General features: G+C 46.6%; 1 protein-coding gene across 1 annotated transcript in view; it reads left to right on the plus strand.

Moving 5' to 3' along the window:
- MN1 (MN1 proto-oncogene, transcriptional regulator) overlaps nucleotides 1-18,711 on the plus strand; it is a 34,218-nt gene extending 15,507 nt beyond the window's left edge. Inside the window, exon 2 of the mRNA XM_063172805.1 lies at nucleotides 13,760-18,711. Coding sequence (XP_063028875.1) covers nucleotides 13,760-13,941 — 182 coding nt within the window. The 3' untranslated portion in view covers nucleotides 13,942-18,711. The remainder of the gene's footprint in view (nucleotides 1-13,759) is intronic.
- The last annotated feature ends 283 nt before the right edge of the window (nucleotides 18,712-18,994 follow it).

Genomic DNA, 18,994 nt, shown 5'->3' on the forward strand with positions numbered 1-18,994 from the left:
ATCACTTCCAATATGTTCCTTTTCTGCAGAAGATACATAAATGTCTAATGAAAGAAAGAAGGGGGAATCCTCTGTGGTAGCTGTGAAACTGAAGTGGAGATGCCCCCAGGAAGATTTGCCAGTTCCAGCTAAGAGAAAACCAAAACATATATTCATGCTTTTTAATGGTTCCATTTTTGGTGGAAGGTTTTTAATGTAATGGTGAGAACAGAAGTGTGTGGAAGAAGTAGGGCTGATAAATTCTGCTTTAAACTGCTTTTCACTGCTGAGTTACAGTGGAGAAAATGCTTTATTAAATAAAGTGTTTAGTGTTACCATAGTTTTAATAAAATGGTTCCCACATATAAGCAATGCTCATAATGATGGAGAAATGGACAGGATTGATATAACTCAAAGTTTCCATGTTAAAAATATAAATTTTGGTGGTAGTGATGCTGCACAGCTTTTGAATAATTTTTGTGACAAATTACCCTTCAGGGGGACTGTGCTTGGGCTTTCTCCTAAAAGGTGAGATACAGGAGAGGTGTGAGGCAGTCTGACTGAGTCTTGCACCCAGCTAACACTGAGCTTAATCCAGATTCTGTTTTTGAAAGGGGTATTTATAGTCATCTTCCGATAGTCTCCTAATCAAACAGCAGCAAATCTGATACTGCTCATTAGGTGCATTACAGAACAGCTGTTTTTTTAGTCACCAAACTTGCCTTTTGTGATTCATTTTCTGTGAATCACCCTAGTTCAGCAAAGAGTGCAGATCACGACTTTTACAGCCGAATATGCAACTTCCTGGAAGCAAATGTCAAAAATTTAAATATTTTAGTGTAGTGCCTTGTAAGTTGCAAGTTTTGTATTAATGGGACATGGGCTCTTCTGTAAAACTTCACTCCCTGGGACAAGCATGGCCATCAGTAGGAGTGTGTGCTCCCTGGTGTGAGTCTTGCCTGGTTCCACTTTAGGTGAGACTTTCTTAGTTGTCGCTATTTAATTTTTTCATGTTTTTTGTGTTGGTGCTCGGTGTATCTGCAGGCACTCAGCATTCTGAATGATGCATTTAAACATTGGCTGCTGCAGTAAAAATCTTGATGGCCATTGTTTCAATCAAAAAAACTCTTCTCATCTTCAAAGTCACTGTTGTTACAATAATTTTCTCTTTGAACGTGTCAGGATTCTGTCTTTGATTATAGACTGGATTGTCTCTTGTCATTGCATAATGATTTTTTTTTTTGGTAGGCAGAGACCTTTTTCAGTTCCTCACAGTTCATCCCCCATCCCAGTAGTACTTTAAAAAAGAGATTATGTTGAAACCAGGTATTTAAGAATATAGATCCTCAAGAAAATAACTGGTTTTGACTTTGTATTTTCCTGGGAATTTTATAAAACTGATATGAATTACAGATTTATTTTACAATTTGAACTTAGACTTTTAAATTTTCCCTTTCCCCCCACTCCTTCTTTTGCTTCCTATTGGACCAGAAGTCATTATTACAGAGATTTTCTGCTACTTTTTAATTTTCTCTTTCTGCAGGAACACAAAAAGAATTGATCTCTGTAATTCTGCCATCACATGGATGGATGGATGGATGGATGGATGGATGGATGGATGGATGGATGGATGGATGGATGGATGGATGGATGGAGGTTTAGGTGTCTGACCTGGGGGCCTGAGCAGTGCTGCCAGACTCTCCCTGCCCTGCTCCCTGTTCAGGACTGATGTTGAGCTTTGGGAAGTGCTTGCTGATGTCTTTTCTGTTGGGAGCTGTTTTAGGGTTTGGTGGTCTGTCCACTCTATAGGATCCAGAGTTTCCATTGCTGTTACAACCCTGAGAGACCTTACAGCTCTCTGAGCATTGTGGTGGGATGAAGGCACCCTGAAAGCAGAGCTCCTCTCTTATTGCTGCTGAGGTGTGGAGTGACTTTCCAGCTTTCTGTACAAAAATGGGTGACACTAGAACTGCATCAGGCACTGAAGAGACTTAGCCCTTGGGAAATGGGTACTGGGAAATGTGTAAGAATGGCAGAAGAGTCCAGGTGAAATTTGCAGATCCATGCCTGGTTGTGATTACATGTGTGCTGGCTTCCAGCTGGTCACTCTAAAGCTGTCACATGATGGGTGCATTTCCTCAGAGGTATGACCAAATCCAAGATGCTCCCTCAGCCTCAGTGAGGGTTGCCTGCATGTGTCCTTGCAATGGAAGCCTTTGCCACAGAATTACTAAATCCTGACTGTGGTTTTGCCCTTGTGTTTGTAAGGAAAGAGCTAAAAAGGATTCGCTGTGTCTTTAAACTTGCAGATCCTCAAAACCTCCCTGGGAAGTAGAAGGGGGAAGGGACCCTTTCAGGATTAATTAAACAGAGATGTCTTGCTGTAGACTTCAGGGTTTACTGATAAATGCCAGCCCCTCACCCACGTCTGGTGGTGCTGCTGTTATTTAATCAGGGCCTTGACAAGGAATCTGAGCAATCTTCCCTTTCTCCTCCTCTGTTCCATTTATCTGTCCTCCCAACCTGTTTGTTTGTGTATGGTTAAGTTTTCCATGCCAGGGAGAAGCAGAGTGGAAATGTCAGGGGTCAGGCTGCAGGCAGGGCAGGCAGGAGCAGGCAGGGAGCAGAAAGCCCAGCTCTGCAGCCTTGGAGTTTCTGAGAAACCGGAGATAGGTTCTTCCAGGCACGATTAACTCCTTCAGCACAGCTGCCTTCTGCTTAAGACCTGCAGGAAGGGAGGCAAGGTGGGTGCATTAGGACACTGAGCTCAGACTCCATCCCTCTATCCCTGCACTCCTGTGAGTAATGGATGCTCCTGCTGCCATTTTGCTCACCCTATTGTGGAAGCCTTGCTGGCCCATCTGCCTTGGCAGCTCTGCTGCTGGGGGATGAGGCTGTGTGGATTCAGACCTGAGCAGGATGGCACATAGCAGAATTTACTGCAGTACTGTTATGGATACCTGAGTTATTTGGCACATTTCCCAGTGGACAAAATGTTCATCCATGGAGGGCATGATACTGCTGTTCAGAGACATGCCTTTGAGTTGACACATGACTTGGGTTTGTCACTCAGAAGTTAGTTAAAGACCAGTCTGGACACCCTTGGCTTCGGAAAAACTAATTTTGATGTTGTATCAGTAGACTTGGTATGTCACAGGCTCTGTGATGGTTCACAGGTGCATCAGCCCCAGCTGATGCTGCCATGGTGGCTGGGGTTGGGTGAAGTTTTGGCTGTATGAGTCAAGCTGTTGAACTTGCACTTCACCCCACCTGTGCGAGGGAAAAGCCTCATTCAGGGTGGGGTGGAGGATTTTGTTTGTTGGGTGATGCCTTTGCATTTGTGTTGTGGCAGTGATCAGGTGCTGCAGAGCTGAATCCTGCCAGGTTTGGCAGTGTTTGCCTTGCAGGCAGTGCCCTGCCTGGCACAGCTGCAGGTCCTTACACCCTGCTAGTGGGACGGTCTGTGCTTCTGCACTGACCTGATCTAGACCAGGATAACAGCCCTAGTTACAGATGGGGTAGGAATGAATCACAGAGGAGAATCAGAGAATTGGGTTGGAAGGGTCATCTCATTGCAGCTGTGGGCAGGGACACCTTTCACTAGACCAGGTTGCTCCAAGCTCCATCCAGGCTGGCCTTGAACACTTGCAGGGGTAGGGCAGGCACAACTGCTCTGTGGAACCTGTGCCAGTGCTTCAGTACTTGCTGAGGGAATAATTTCTTCTCAATATCCAATCTAATCCTGCCCTCTCTCAGATGGGGGATATTCCCCCTTGTCTTGTCCCTCCAGGCCATGGTTAGAAGTCCTTCTGCATCTCTCCTGGAGTTCCTGTGGGCTCTCCATGCAGTGCAGTCTTGGGGATGTGCTGTGCTCCCTGTGCCAGTGCTGCTCAGCCCCGTGTCCCTCCCCTGCGCTTGACAGGAGCAACTGGGGCTGCTGGCCCTCACTCCCTGGGGAGATGCGACAGGACAGAGCCCACACAATCCCCAGCAGAGTGGGATGAACTAATTGTCTGCTGTTCTTTCATTTTCCAGGAGTATTGAAATTGTTGTGGGTCATAAATCACGTGAGCATATGGCCGGAAGGAGAACACAGGCCCATATTTCAGCTTTGGGCTGGAAGATGAGACTGTTTGTCCTGTGTTGTACAGGCCCATTTTGTTGATTTACTGGCCTGTGAAACTTTAGAGTTAATTTTTTGTTGAAGCAAGGAAAGTCTGTCTACCTGTGACTTTCCTGCTTGAACAGCTGTTTGCTCCTGATTCGTTGCTATTCTGAGAATTTCATGAAGGCTTTCCACAGTGATGTGACAATTGGAAGTAAAAGATGAGCTTATATTTCTCTTATCCTAATAGTGGCACTTACAGCTGTACAAGAATGCCAGGTTTCTTTGTGTGTTTTTTTTTTCTTTTTAATGCTGAATTTCCCTCACTGCCATTGCTCCTCATTTGGTTGTGCATTTCTTCTAATAATTTTTTTTCTTTTTCTTTCCCTTCAGATAGATTTCATTTTTAAATATGCTGTTCAGTCAAACTCTATTCCTCCATCAGACTTCTGGGCCCCAGCTCAATCACCACACCTTATTGCTGCTTTAGGGGATCTTTCTGAATACACCAAATCCATTATATGATGGCATTTCTATCTCTTTCCTTAGTCAAAACGTAGGATATACCAGAATTTGGGAATTTTTTTTTAGAAGAGATCTAGCAAGAATTTGCCCAGGAGGTGCTGGATTGATGGTATCAGCTCTCAGTCTGATTTGCCAGCACTTTAATGTTTTCCAGCAGAGATTTTGACCCTTCTTTAAGAAGCTGAGGCCTCCTGACAATTCTGCTTTTTATAGTTATTTCGTGCAGATTCTTTAAAATTTGCCTGTGAATTACTTGCAAGAGACTTGCAAGCAGTGATTTGGAACCCCCTGTTTTTGGAGTGTCAAGTGTCAAGCAGCTGGTGCTGCTGAGCACAGTGCAGGGGGTGACCCATAGCACCACAAAATGGTTTGGGCAGGGACAGACCTTAAAACTCATCTTGTTCCACACCCTGCCGTGGGCAGGGCCACCTTCCACTAGGCCAGGTGCTTAGAGCCCTGTTCAGCCTGTTCTGTCCATCTCTGAGCTGTGTCTGCAGGTGCCAGCTTTGACCTGAGGTCTCTGGTCTTCCTTTTCTCTTGAAAGTGTAAGTGGTAAAATTCTTGATTCTTCTCTCCTGATGTGTGAGTGGTAAAATTGCTTGAACACCTTTTGTTTTCATGAACACTGTTTCCCAAAGTCTCCTCATTCACCCCTGAGACACCAAACTTCAGCTGGAGGTGTCCTAAAGAGAAATGGGATGTTTCAAGGTAGGCTATAAATAAATGGCATAAAAGAGCTAATGATCCTTGATGCTGGTTCTTCTCACTAATGTTAGCCTTTGGTAAACTCTCACTGTGTTTTCAGGGATATCCCTGAACTTGTGTGGTTTAACCCCAAGCATTACTGCACATGATCACCGTTTCTTGGTGTGCAGGAGCCTCAGATGTGTGAGGCCCCTGGGAGAGATTGACTTTGCCTGTGGCAGTTTTGTGTTACGGGCTCTCGTAACTGTGAGTTATAGATGGGGCAGAGCCAGGGAGGAGACAGAGGGACCAAGCAGATCCCTGGCCCAGCCCTGGCAGCCAGGCTGGGAGCAGATCTGACTTTGGGATTTGAGAACAAAGGGGAGCTCTTGGGGAACAATGTGACAGAACACCTAGAAGTCTTTGGCTGAAAGACTGAAAATATTTCAGAGCTAATTCCCTTCTTTTGCTTGGCTAACAAGTGCTCATTTAATTTGCATCCTGAAACTAAATGACTATGAACAAAGTTCTTTGAAGGGAATCTTCATCTTTAATTCTGTTTTCACTTAAGGAAAATAATGTTCCATGTATGTTCTGCAAGGCTTAAATATCCTGCTTATTATTGTAATGCCTATTTTCCCCCCCACAATTGTGTCAAAGCACAAATCTGATAGAGCGCTGGAATTCACGTGTTTCTCTTTCTGTTTGCTCTGTGCATAATCATGAACTATACACTGCCTTTAGAAATCCTTTGGTACACCCCTTCCCTTGCTAGTGGAAGTTGGCATTTCAACTTATTTTTGGAATGTCCAGGTGGTGATTTAATGCAGACCTTTTAAGTAGCATCTTTTTTCTATTTTGGCCTGTCCTGAAGTAATACTAGACAGTGTCCAGAACTGGTTTTATTTAAGTGAGAACTTACTGAATGGTTTCATGTGACTTCTGTGCAATCAGAAAATTCCACTTTGGATTTTATTGAAAATCTTTTGTTTGCTTGTGCGTTCTGGCAGTCAAGAGATGGGTTTTGAATGGGCTGGAGCTGTGTGTAAAACTGTCATGTGACAGTTTGCGTACATATGAAATAAATTTGAAAGCAAAACCCAGCATTTCCTTACTCATCACGGATGTGTCATTTGTCATTCTTGGTGAAAATAGGCTCAGAGCATTTAGTTAGTGCAAGCAGGTGATGTATGCCAGCAGCATGGAAACACAGGATCTGTCAGCCAGTATTCTTTCCTGCCATGGAGGTGTTCTCTTCTCACGTTGGGGGCTGGATTCAGAGGCAGGGCCGTGTCTGAGACAGCCACAGCCCTTCAGAAGGAGGGGCTGTGTCAGAGAAGCTGGTTGTAGCCTCTTCCAGTGCCAGGTTTGAGTGTCAGGGTGATGGAGCTGGTGGCTGGGGCTTAGGCGGTTCACTCCTTTCAGAGATGAACAGAAGTGTTTGGGTTTTTTGAGAGGGAAGAACAACAGACCCTGGAAAATAACTTGGAGCTCCCTGAGGCTTCGCTGGTGTTGGATGGCAGCATGTGGATGTTGTGAGTGTTGGGTCAGCTGTGCTGGAAGGGGCTGCAGTTGCTGGACTCACGTTTATTTTCTGTTGGAAGTGTCCAGACATTATCTGACTGTTTTGGCAGTTGGTTTGATTTTTAATGCCAGTTTTCCTTGCCACAGTTCTCACACTGTGCAGAGCTGAGGAGAGCACATTGTGGGTGATGGCACCAGAGCTGACCAGCAGTGTGGAGCTGTGTGGTTGGGTTAGGCCCTGGTTGGAGGCTCAGATTTCCGTGGCTGTCACAGACAGGCAGTTGTTCACCTGCATGGGGTGGGCATGACCAGCCTGGCAAACAGCAGCACTGCAGCTGGGGTGGGACCTGGTTTGTCAGAGTGGTCTTTTGTTCTGTGAGATCCAAACCCCAACATCAGCCACTTCACCAGGGGGTAGGCAGGACCCCCCCTCTGTGGTTTGTGTTTTGCAGGGAAGCCAGACTGAGAGTCAGTGTGTTAAACTGAAAAGAGGAACTGAAGGTAGCCAAAAGAGAGGAAGGATATGAGTTAGAAACAGTCCGTTGTCCCTGTGGCCACCTAGAAAGGTACAGGAGCTGGTGCTGTCCCAAGGCCCGGAGCTTCTGGCTTCTCCAGGGATGCAGAGCTTGCCTTTCTTCTTGGAGAGTCACAGAGCTGGAAAGCAGTGATTTAACAGTAGCCTCCAGAGAAATAAATAGGTGTAGGCAGTTTCACACTTGCCTGTGGAGCCATGGTGGTGTGTTGCTCTCCTGCAGGGCAGTGGCAGCAAGGTGGGGAGCAATGAGTTCCCCATCTCTTGTCTCTGCGTGGCACAGTGGATTTTACAACAGCAATGTCATTGTCCTCATCCACACATCCTTCATTCTGTGTCTTCAAGGTCATGCTACATGTAAGATGAGTGCTGCCTTTTCCATTGATAGGGTTAGCATTTTTCCTACTTCACGTTTTTTTTTCACCAGTTTCTTCTGTTTCTTTGTGTGAGCATGTGGCTCACAGTCTGACTGTAATCCTACAGCCTGACAGCAAACTCTTAACGCTGCCGTGGGTTTGGGCAGCCTCCCTGTCGTGGCGTGCACATCCTTCCATTGCTCCTGGTGAAAACAGGAGCAGGAAAAGAGGTCAAGGGAGAAAAAAGAAAAATATGTATTTGCAGCAAGCACTATGTGTCTCCTGTTATCTGAATTCTGTGCAAGCAGCGAGCTCTGATGGAGCCCCATGCCAGCTTGGAGACCACTGAAAACAAAATAAACATCTCTGTAGCACGGGCTGATACACGCTCCCTTTAGAGCCTCAGGCACCTCCAATTAATCAAGCTGTCTGTGGAGGAAGGGCCTGTGAGGACCAGAGGATGCTGCCAGAGCTGATGGGCTGATGAAGGGGTGGGCAGCAAGCAGCATTAAGGGGTGAACAGACTGTGTGTTAGCCTGGGTGTGCCATGCCTTTGGGTGAGTCTTGTCTGTATTGCAGCAAAGTCAGAGCTTTAATCCTGGTTTGCAGGATATACGAGTGCTGTGGGAGGGTGCTCAGCTCTGTGCACGCATGTTTGATGGAGAGCCCTTCCTCCTTCCGTGAGAAAGGCTCTCAGAGAGCGCTCAGCTGGCTGGGCCTTGACAATAAATTGAGGGGCTGACCAAGCCAAATGGCTTCTTGAAATGTCATGGAGTGAAATGTGGCCCATACCCTGGAGCTGGGGTGTCTCTGCTGAGTGCTTCTGGTCAGCAGTGTGAGGAGTCACCTGTCCCCGTTTCCGCTGAGTGAGTCCTTGGCATCAGCTGCTCACCTTAACCACCAGCACTGAATTCTGTGCATACAGAGCAGGGAGCAGCAGGGGAGAGCAGCACCTTTAAGTGTCTTACAGGCAGGGATTACACAGAATAAATAAAGTAAAAATCAAATTAAGAGGAATGTTCTAATAATGGGTAGTTGGGGCTTTTCCTTGAGTGCCAGCAGAGCTGGGTGCTGCCAGTCCAGGCACAGAGGGAGTCTGTGCCCTGCAAGCATTGGGAACAGCAGAGACATCCAGCCCACAGCAGGCACAGATTTTCAGGGGTGAAGACACCTGAAAGACATGCAGGTTTATGGTGTAAGCAGGTGCCATGTTTGTGTCCAGGAGCAAATGCAAGCTCTTGCCTCCTTGTATTCCAGGGTCAAGAAAATGCCTTTGTCAAGGACTTTGTCAGTGCTGCAGAGGTGAGGAAAGAGATTGCTCATTTGTTTATCAACACAAATGAACTAGTTGTGTTTAAAAATAAAATTTTAAAAATACAATTTCAGGAATAAATTAATCTGTGGAGACTAGGTCCAGTGTCCAGGGAAACATGAAATGTTTTCAGACCTTATTTTTCTCAAAAACTGAAAAGAGATGCTTCTGTGCTGTGTACAAATGCAGAGCTATGTGCCTGAACCAATATGTCAAACTGTCATGTGGGAGATTTGGTGAAAAACATCTTGTCCTAAGGGAATAATTTTAAACACTATATGTAGGTTTGCTGCCTCATAAGGGATCATTACTCAAATCTATTCCCTCTTATGGTAGCTCGGCCTCTGCTTAACGGGCAGGGAGTGAAGGGAAGCCCATTAACGCGTCCTTTAAGAGTGGTTATCAAATGGTAGAGGGGAAACAGATCTCTGATCAGGGAATATCGTGTTATTGGCCAAATCCTGCGATTCAGCCTTAACAAGATGAGTAGCAGTGCAGGGCCTTCACGCTCGGCTGGCCATCGAGGGCGGCGGCGGGGCCGAGCCGAGCCGGGCGGCCGGACCCTGGGCAGCGCAGCCGTGTCACAGCGGTGAGCCAGTGTAAGGGATGAGCCCTGCGGCCAGGAGCCGTGCGAGGGATCTTCACCTCCTGTTTGTCACTTCAATCTCCAAGGAGCGCTGAAATGTGGAGTGGAACCCACTCCCAACCAGACCCCTACCAGACTGTGTCTGTGCTCTCGTTCCTGTGTCTCGCTGCTTTCCGTCCTTTTGTTGGTGGTGGTTTTGGTAAAAATGAGAAGGATTGCAGAAGCAGCACCTGAAGAGCAGCATCAGATCCTGGTGTCTCAGCACAGCATCTGCAGTTGCCTTGGCTACACCAGCCCTCCCTCAATTAGCCTCCTCTCTGACAAGAAGATGCACTCAATGTGTGGTAGCTGTGCAGGTGAACTTGTTTTTAATGGGATTACTTTACTTAAAAACTGGGACACCTCTGGGTTTGCAGAGTGCTCGGTGGGGTTGTCACAGTAAAGAGAACAAGTTTGTTTTTTCATAATGCATAAGAAGATGCTACACGACAAAAGAGGCTTTATATTGAGCAGCTTAACTGCTCAGGGTCTCACGAAAAAGGGAGAAGGAAGCTGGAGGGGAGGGAAGGTGTGTACACATGCTGTCTGCAGAGTAAGGTGAAGGCCAGTGTCTAACCTCACTAAAGAAATGTGTTTTTTCTGAGACGATATGCAAAAGCAGTCTGCAGTGTGTGTATTGAATTTTTTTGTGGTGCAGAACTCCTGGTTCTCTTCCTGTGTCCCAGCTGCAGGCTCCAACGCTGCTGGCCAGGCTCCTGGGTTAGTCACCACGCTGCCATTAATGCTGTGTAAACAAACAAACAAACAAACAAACAGCAACCTTTTCTTTTTGAAGGCTGTGTGCCTTTGCAAAGTAGAGCAGAACGAAAGAGCAGCTTCCCAAATGTGCAAGGTCAGAGCAGAGGGTCGGCCTGCAGGGAGGCTGGGGAGGCTGGCTGGGCACTCTCTTCTGGCTGTTTGTCTGGGGCTGAATGGCTGGAATGTGTTTGGCTGGGTAAAGCTTGGTCAGAAGCTCTTGCCTAAAAGCAAACTGGCTCTGGAGACCACCACAGCATCACCAAGAGCAGTGGGGAAGGACACCACCATGGGGGAGTATTTTCCAGACTTCTCTTGGTCTTTGGTCACTTCACTGCTTTCAGTTTCATGCCTTTCACCTGAACATGACATGAGCTTATAGGTGATGTTTGATTTCTTACCTCTGCTTCAGCATTTGCTGTTTCCAAGTGGCACATGCTGTCCTTTGTGCAGAGTGGTTGTGCTTTTGTCAGTCCCGGTTTCTGTGTCATGTCCTTTGGCTTGGAGGGGAAGTCTCCACCCAGACCATCTCGAGATCTTGGGTGTGGAGGATGGCCCTTATTAGAAGTGTACTACTTTTTTTTAATAACACAAATTTCTTGCAGGAGTTTCTAATACAGGCAGTTGTGCAGTTTAAAGATAATTTGTTTGAAAATTCCCTGCTTTCAGTGAGCTACTTTGTGACTGACAATGATTTATCTGGAACTTGGCAGCTGTGAGGCAACGATGTGGTGACACCATCTTGCATTACCTGACTAATTTAAACGTGCCGAGTCACGTCCATCTCAGCTACCAGAACTGCTCTGGACCGTGGACACGGTGCCTGGGGAGTGCCAGGACACTGTGGCTGTGAGGGAGGAGGCAGACAGGATGGCTGGTGAAACAGATCTGCTGGGAGAGTTACTGTTCTGGACAAGCATCAGGCAGTACCTCATGCTTAAGAACATAATTCTCACCAGGTGGATCAGCACAACTTTAATTTTTTGCTACAAAGGTTTTTTTCCTCAAGACAGAAATACTGGAAAATAGTAAATTGCACTGAAAATTTCCATCCAGATTGGCTTTGAGAATTCTTGTGCCAGTGCAGGCTCTGCTGGGAGCTCTCTTTGTTTTGGATTTGAATACGTCACTTTCTGTGCTCGTTAAGGACAGACAGGAGAGCTGGAGCTCCCACAGTGGTGTCCCATGGTGAACAAGGCTTGTGTGGACAGTGTCAGTCACTATTGGCTTTGCAAACTGAGGTGAATTCCTGCTCATCTCTTTTACTTGGGTTTTCCTCTCAAGCCAAGGAATCTTTTTCATCCATGTGGGACTGATTTTGTTTTGATTTCTTTATCAATAGTTTGCTTATGGATTTTATCCACAGCAAATGGCTTAGAAAGAATTTGCTGATTTACAAAGAAATAAGCCTAATTTTTTATTCTCTAATTCCTTGTGGCACATGAAGTTGTTTATGTAGTTGTTGCTGAGGAGCAGCTCTGTTCTCAGTGTTGGGGTGCACAGCTGGTGCAGGGGAGCTCTGGCTCCGATCCCAACCTGGGAATGTGCCATCTCTGCCTTGGCTGTTGGGGTCTCCTGCAGCCCTTGTAGAAGCACTGCTGGGACCCCTGGGCCCCTTGTGGCAGCAGTTCAGCTGTGGGACTCTTTCCTCTTTCTGTGCAGGAGAGGAAGAGAGCTGCTGTCACAAGGACTAATCTCGAGGCGCTGGCTCTTCCTGTGCCGAGCCCAGCATGTCCTGTGCAGTCAGGGAGACCTAAGAATAAAAACAGTGGGTACTGCGTGTCTTGTGAACAAATACAAGTAAGGAAAACATTTCCTGTTCACAATTTTCTGCACAATCCCATCTGAGTTTTGAATATTTTATAAATAAAAAATGTCTTAGGTATACTTGGCATTTCGGACAGTAAGTTAAATTGAACACCTGATCAAATAGTGGTGGTTATTCAGGGAGTCTGGGATTTTTGCCCTGTGGTTTTCCCAAAGCTGTAGGACTCAGAGGTGATAGGAAAGAAGAGCAGAAGCTCCATGTGCTGGGAAGGGATGTGTGCCAGCACCTCTTTTCCTGCTGGAACTTCAGGTATCGTGCAGCAGCCTCTGCTCCATGCTTCTGCTGAGCCCCTCAGTGCTGCCTGTTTATCAAAACTGACTAAAACCACCCAACACCAACTGCAGGGAGCTGGAATCCATTTGGTTATAGATATTGTGAGCATCTTTGCCCTGCTGCTGCTGCTGGATCCTTGACTGGAGCAGCACAGGAGGGTGCCTGGAGTAAAGCAAGCACGGGCCCAGCTGAGGTGTGCAGTGGAGCTCTGTGTGGATTTTGCACATTGCAGCACTAATCCAGAGCAGGGCTGAGCAGGCAGCAGTGCTGCTCTGGAGCCTGATTCCTTCTCCCAGCAATCATGGCATCACATCCTCAGATTCTTGGTAGTTCCCATGTGGTGGTGTTATGCTGTTTTAGATATGAGCATCTCTGACATCCTGTGATAATCAAGCATTGAAAGCTTTTTCCAGTTTAAACCAGGGACTTCCAGTTTGGCATTATTTCTTAATATTATTGTGATTGTGTAACAAGCTGTTCAGTTCTAGTATTGTGTCTGGTATAGCAGGAGGTTCAGTGAAAGTAATATGAATTGCCCCATGAAATGTGGCGTTCCTACACTGCTTGGCTTTGTGGAACAGGAGAAAGGTGATGGGAGTAAAAGTCCTGAGATGTTAAACCTTTACAGCTGATTTTTGGCATCTTTGTCATGTTCTACTCATTTTAGCTACTCTTCACATGAACTCTAAAAGCTGGAGGAAAAAGGCTTAGGGACATTGTTTAGGATGTTTCACTTAAAGTCCTAAATTTCTGTGGTTAACAGAAACTAATGATAGCTAAAGATCATACAAAGTCCTAAAATGAACGAATTTTAAGAAAAATGTTATCACAGTTCTCCTTTAAGAGGGGAAGAGGGAGACTGATGCTGAAAGTGACCACGAGGGCACGGAGGGTTTGGGGCTGGCTTCCTGCTTGGTGGTGTTTCATCATCCATTTCCAGCGGGGAAGGAAAGTTCCTGATTGCGCTGCGGTCTAGGACACACTCGTCGCTCCCAGGTCCATTCAGACACATCGCTGGTTTCTCTCAGGCGCTGGGTGTTCTTCTGGCCTGGTGAACAAGATCTCACTTCAGGGTGGGCAGGCAGAGCCACACCTTTGGTGGTGACTCGGAGGAGTCCGCGCAGGAGAGGGGCGCAGCCGGTGGGGAGAGGGTGCAGCAACACCGCAGGCAGGCTGCGAGTCGCTGGGGTCGCAGGCTGTGAGTTTGTGGGGTTGCACATCACAGGTCTCTCCTAACCTCTCTCTGTGAACCCTTTGCAGCCCACGACCTTCCCCCGAGCAAGACGGCGGCGGCGCAGACGGGCGCGCACCTGCAGTGCCTCTCGGTGCACTGCACGGACGACGTGGGCGAGGCCAAGGGCCGGACTGCGGTGCCGACGTGGAGGTCCCTGCACTCGGACATCTCCAACAGATTCGGGACTTTTGTGGCTGCCCTGACTTGAACAAAAGGAATTATTATTTTTTTTTCTTTTTTTTTTTTTTTTTTTTAATTTTCAAAGGGCCGCTACTGCTAGGTGGACTATTTTTCTAGGTTGGTACCTGCTTAGTGGCATATGGACTGGAAAGGGTTAATTTAAAGTAAACCTCAACTTTTTTTTAATCTTCTGCCACAGTATGTTACCAGTGTTAACCCTTCTGCAGTTAGCACACTTTTGCTTAAGATTTTCCTGCTAGACCACTTTTTCCCATTATTCTGTAACCTTGGCATACATTTATAGATGAGGCCTTTTCCTTTTTCATCTCAGTGTGTGTCCAAGTCACGTATGTCATAATAAGACAAAGATTCTCCTCTTCCTTCTTCTCCTCCTCCTTTTCTTCCTCATTTGCTTTGTTTTTCTTTTTTTTTTTTTGTTTTTGTTTTGTTTTGTTTTGTTTTGTTTTGTTTTGTTTTGCTTTGTTCAGTGCTTATTAGGATGGTGATCCTGAGGAGCAGCAGTTCAGGAATAAACACCAGTGAAAGCAAAATGGTCAGCATTAAATCATATGTTACAGTGACACCCAGCCTTTGCCAGTCTCATACCAAACAAGCAGTTGATGCTCTGTTGAATGTTCAGGCATGGACCTGCCCTTTCCTGAGAGAATGAGGCTCTGATTTCAGCCTTGTTTTGCTCTGTGCCTCCTGGTGAGGCCAGGATGTTCCTTCCTCTGTGTACCCTGGGATGGAGCTCTGTCATGAATGGGCTGGTTCAGGCACAGCAGGGAAGGTATGGAGAGGTTTTTCTAAATAAGTTTTATAGTCATTATCTCTTCCTCCAAAGGCCCAGGCTCCTTCTTGCTTGCCTGGGCCTGATGGTGCTCCTGCATTTCCCACTTTATTGATAGTGGAGAAGAAAATCCCCTGCACCCTGCCCACTTTTTGCCCATTTTAAACTGCAGAAAGATGCTGTTGATTGGCAGCAGATCCAGTGTTCCCTGCACTTGCCTGGGGTGCCCCAGCCCCTGCCACAACAGGTCCCAGTGCAGTGGCAGGGGTTAGGGATTGCCCAGGTTGGAAGGTGCAGGGGCCTGTGTGCCCAGGAGTGGCATTTCCTAATCTGCCAGGGCAGGGAGACCTGGTGTCAGAATCCCCCAAACTCATTCAAGGCCCCATTTCTGTCACACACTGAAGAACAGCGTTGCTGGATGCACACAATAAAAGGAAAGCCATACTTTCCTGCTTGGGCTAGATAATGCTCATTCAAAATGAAAGCTGGAAGCAAACCAGATAAAGCCACAGCTGACACGGTGGGCTGATTCTCCAGTGGTTTTATGTCACACTGTCAATGATTTGTGTGTCCCTGTGCCCAGGAGTGGCCCTGTCCTGCCCCATGCCTGCAGCTCGCCTCCCACAGCTCCTGGAGCTCAGGAACAGCACTAGAGGATTTGTTTTGGTTGTGAAATAAAGGTTGGCCTCTCTAGGGTTATTTATTCATGATTTCACAAATGTGTCCCTGCTGAAGGGACAGAGTTGAAGACTGCTTTGTATGTTATCTTTGATGATTGTGCTGGGTCTTTAATTATTTTGAGGTAATATTCTTGGTAGACACCAACGGAGAGGAAATTCTGCCTAAAAAGCCAAGGGTGGTCTGGAATCCTCACTCTCAGTCATATGTGGCTTCAGAGAGACTCACAGTGTTTGGAAATGTGATTTGAATGTGCTCTTATTAACCATGCATGGATTGATTTATGGGTCTGGTCAATGAATTGACTTTGGATAAATTTGGATAGTTTTTAATCTTGGTTTTCAATATTATTTTACTTTGTATTAAAGCTGGAGCTTCCACGAGGATGAGGATTTTTGCCCATCCTGGAGCAACTGGCTGTGGAGCTGCCTCACACCCACTTGGTTTGGATCAAAACCTGGGATGGTTTATACCTCTGTCAGGGTGTGCAACCAGGAGTGCAGAGCTCCTTCTGCACCTGCAATAAAATGTCACCGTGCCCACTAAAGTATCTCCTAGCAATCACTGTCAGCCCCCTTCCAGAAGGTGCCTCTTTGCCTGTGATTCCTCAAGTCCTGGCTTACCTAAGTATATGTTTGATTTTAAATCCTGTCAGCAGAGCACGTGTGCTGCTGTGGGGGGCTCAGTCTGCAGCGGGGGGCCCTGGGGTGGCAGCAGTCACTGAGTTCCATCACTCACAGCTGAAAATTTCGGCCAAGTTCATGGTCTGGTGGCATTCCTGCTCGGAGTGCAGTCCCTTGCCTTGTGCTTTGTTTTTAGTTTTTCCTGCTGCACTGAAGAGAACAGGTTTTTCAGGCTTCCTGAGGTCAGGGATGCACACCCTGTGCCACGGGAAGGAACCTGTCAGGGAACACCGAGTTCAGATGCTTTTAAAGAGAAATCCCCGTTTGAGTGGAGCTGTGGTGGCTTGGTCTCAGCACCCAGTTCTGCTGGCTCATTCTCAGCAGCTTGCACTTCTCTCCTGGAGTGTTGTTCTCATCCACTTGGAACTTGCTTTCTCACTTGCTTATGGAAATGCAGAACGTAAGCAATTCCCTTAAAATCAGTGGAATCCTGTGAGGTGAGGAGGTGTGCTGAGGCCAGGGGCTGTGTCTCCAGTGCTGAGCTGTGCAGGGTGGAGCCCTGGGTGCTGTGGCACTTGGCCACCCCTGGCTCTGCCCTGGGCAGTGGGTGCAGTGCAGGGTTGGGACTGTCAGAGAGGGAGGAGGTGAGGCAGTGGCTGGCTGTGTGCTGGAGTTTAACTGAACCATACAGTCACAGTTCTCTTGCTCACCTGTCTGTCTGATCTTGATTGAAGGAGCTCTGCTTGAGGCAGCTGTTAGCCAGGACCAACCAAACCTGTGCTTTTAGAGTTTTGTTGCTTTTTTGCCAAAGATCAGAACAGAAATTCTGTGTTCTGACCAGGACAAGCATCATGTCCTGCTCATCACCTGGGGATGTGGTGCTGACAGCATATACAAGGTTCAAGCATGTACCAGGTTCAAGCTTTCTCACAGTGCTGGTGGCACCTGCAGTAATTTCATTGTACCCATTTTCTCCATTGATTTTACACTGAATGCACTGATCAGTTTTTTTAACACATGTAAAGTGTCAGCATGGCCTGACACAGTAAGAATGGAATTTATGTAATTTTATAAATAATATTCCAACTGAAACATGTTTGGGAGCTGTAGGTAAAAGCCAGTTGTGGAAGAGGTAAGTTGCACTCTTGTGGAGAGGGAAACTGAGGCACAGACAGCAGCAAGAGACCGAGGGAACAGTGGCAGGGCTGAGCTGCACTGAGGTCTAACCTCTGCTTGCTGCAGAGCCCCATGCCTGAGGCTCACCTCCTCCAGGGGCCAAGTTGGGTCAACAGGGGGAGAATTTTATCAGATACATGTTCCCCAAATGCCTGGGAGAAGCCTCCCCTGTGTGTCCTACAGGGCTTCCAGATGGGGGCAGCTGGACAAGAAGGCAAAGAGGGGTGGCAGGATGCACAGTCTGCTTTGCATTGGGAACAGCAGCTACAGTGTGGCTTTGCCTTTTGCCCTGGGGATTCTCCCTGGCTGGCTGGGCTGGGGGAGCCTGGACATTCCCCAATCTCCTGGCCCTGTGCCCTGGCTCCCTCTGTGTTCCCTAAAAAAACCCTGTGCTTGGTCTGCAGTTTACAGTGTCGTGGCAAACCAAGCAAAACTTCCTTTGCATTTCAATTGGGAGGAGTGATCAAATACCTCTTTGCCAAAAAAGGACAGAATAGGCCTCATTTATGAAATACTCCTGCAGATTTTCTCCAGATCACATTCTCTTGGGGTTACTTGCTCTCTGCTGTTTGAGCATCAGTAAAGGGGCTTTAGGCTTGTTGCTTAGTTAAGGTTTTCACAGTGTCTGAGGGTGGAAGGGGATGAGCACCAGAATTCTGTCACCTGGATCACCTGGGGAGTTGTGCAGGTCCTGTGGTCCCCATGGGCACTCTGGTGCTGGACTTCCAGGCACCACCAACAAGGCAAAAAGTTCCAGTTTTGGGAGGTGGAAGGGATGAGGTGAGCACAGCAGTGGGATAGGCACTGGGTGGGTGGGTTCACAACAGAAATCAAACTGGTACATTTGACTTATTTTTGTTAAGCTGCAATGTAAGGTTTTGTCAGCTACTGGATTCACAGCTGTTCAAGGGATGGTGTGTAAGAGCATAACCCATTTTTGTAGAATTGTTTCTTCTTTAATGCTTAAGGCTAATGGAGGAAATAGTCTAATTTTGTCTTAGAAGTTCTCTATTAAAATTGTTGCTTTGAGTCCATCCGCTCATAGGTTCTGACTGATGAAACTGCAGGTTCTGATTTCCGGCAGTTAAAACTTTATCACTATTCACTACCCAAGAATATTACAGCTTTAAAACAGCCTTAAGCAAAAGGATATTATTTCTTTGTACTAAATTTGGTTCATGGAAAAGAAAAAAAAAGAAACCTCAAAACACTGGTAATCTGTACTGCATTAGCAAACTCTTCTGAAAAATGTTATTGCACATGTAAAATATGAAAACTTGACTCTGCTGTGTGTTAGGCAATCCTGTAATCTTTTTTTTTTTTTTTTTTTTTTTTAATTCTTGTTAAATTCATTTCCTAAATGCTTGGTTGGAAGACTGTGACGATAGCTCATGAAATTGAGTGTTATTTTTCTTTCTTTTTTTTTTTAAATATGTAAAGTGCAGTCTTCTGTATTCCTGCATATTGTACATATCTGTATATGTTTTACTGAGCAACTAAATAACAATAAATATGATGTTAATGGTGGCTACTCTATATTTCATACCAGGTTTGTTGATTTATTTAGCAACTCCTTTTTCCCAGAGGTGTGAAGAAGTGAATGGATACTGCTCATATTCAGGTAAGTTCTGGACCTTGTGATGGGTACAAATTTGCCCATGATCTCAGGAAATGTGAGGTGGTGGTCCTGTCTGTACACTGAGGTTGTTGGTACCCTCTTTGCTGCTGGGGGGTGGAGATGTCTGTGCAGCTCTGCCCAGATGCTGCCATGGGATCTGGGGGCTGTGCTGTTCTCTGTGTCAGTGTCTCTCTCT

Source organism: Melospiza melodia, chromosome 20 (assembly GCF_035770615.1).
Source record: "Melospiza melodia melodia isolate bMelMel2 chromosome 20, bMelMel2.pri, whole genome shotgun sequence".
NCBI lineage: Eukaryota > Metazoa > Chordata > Aves > Passeriformes > Passerellidae > Melospiza > Melospiza melodia.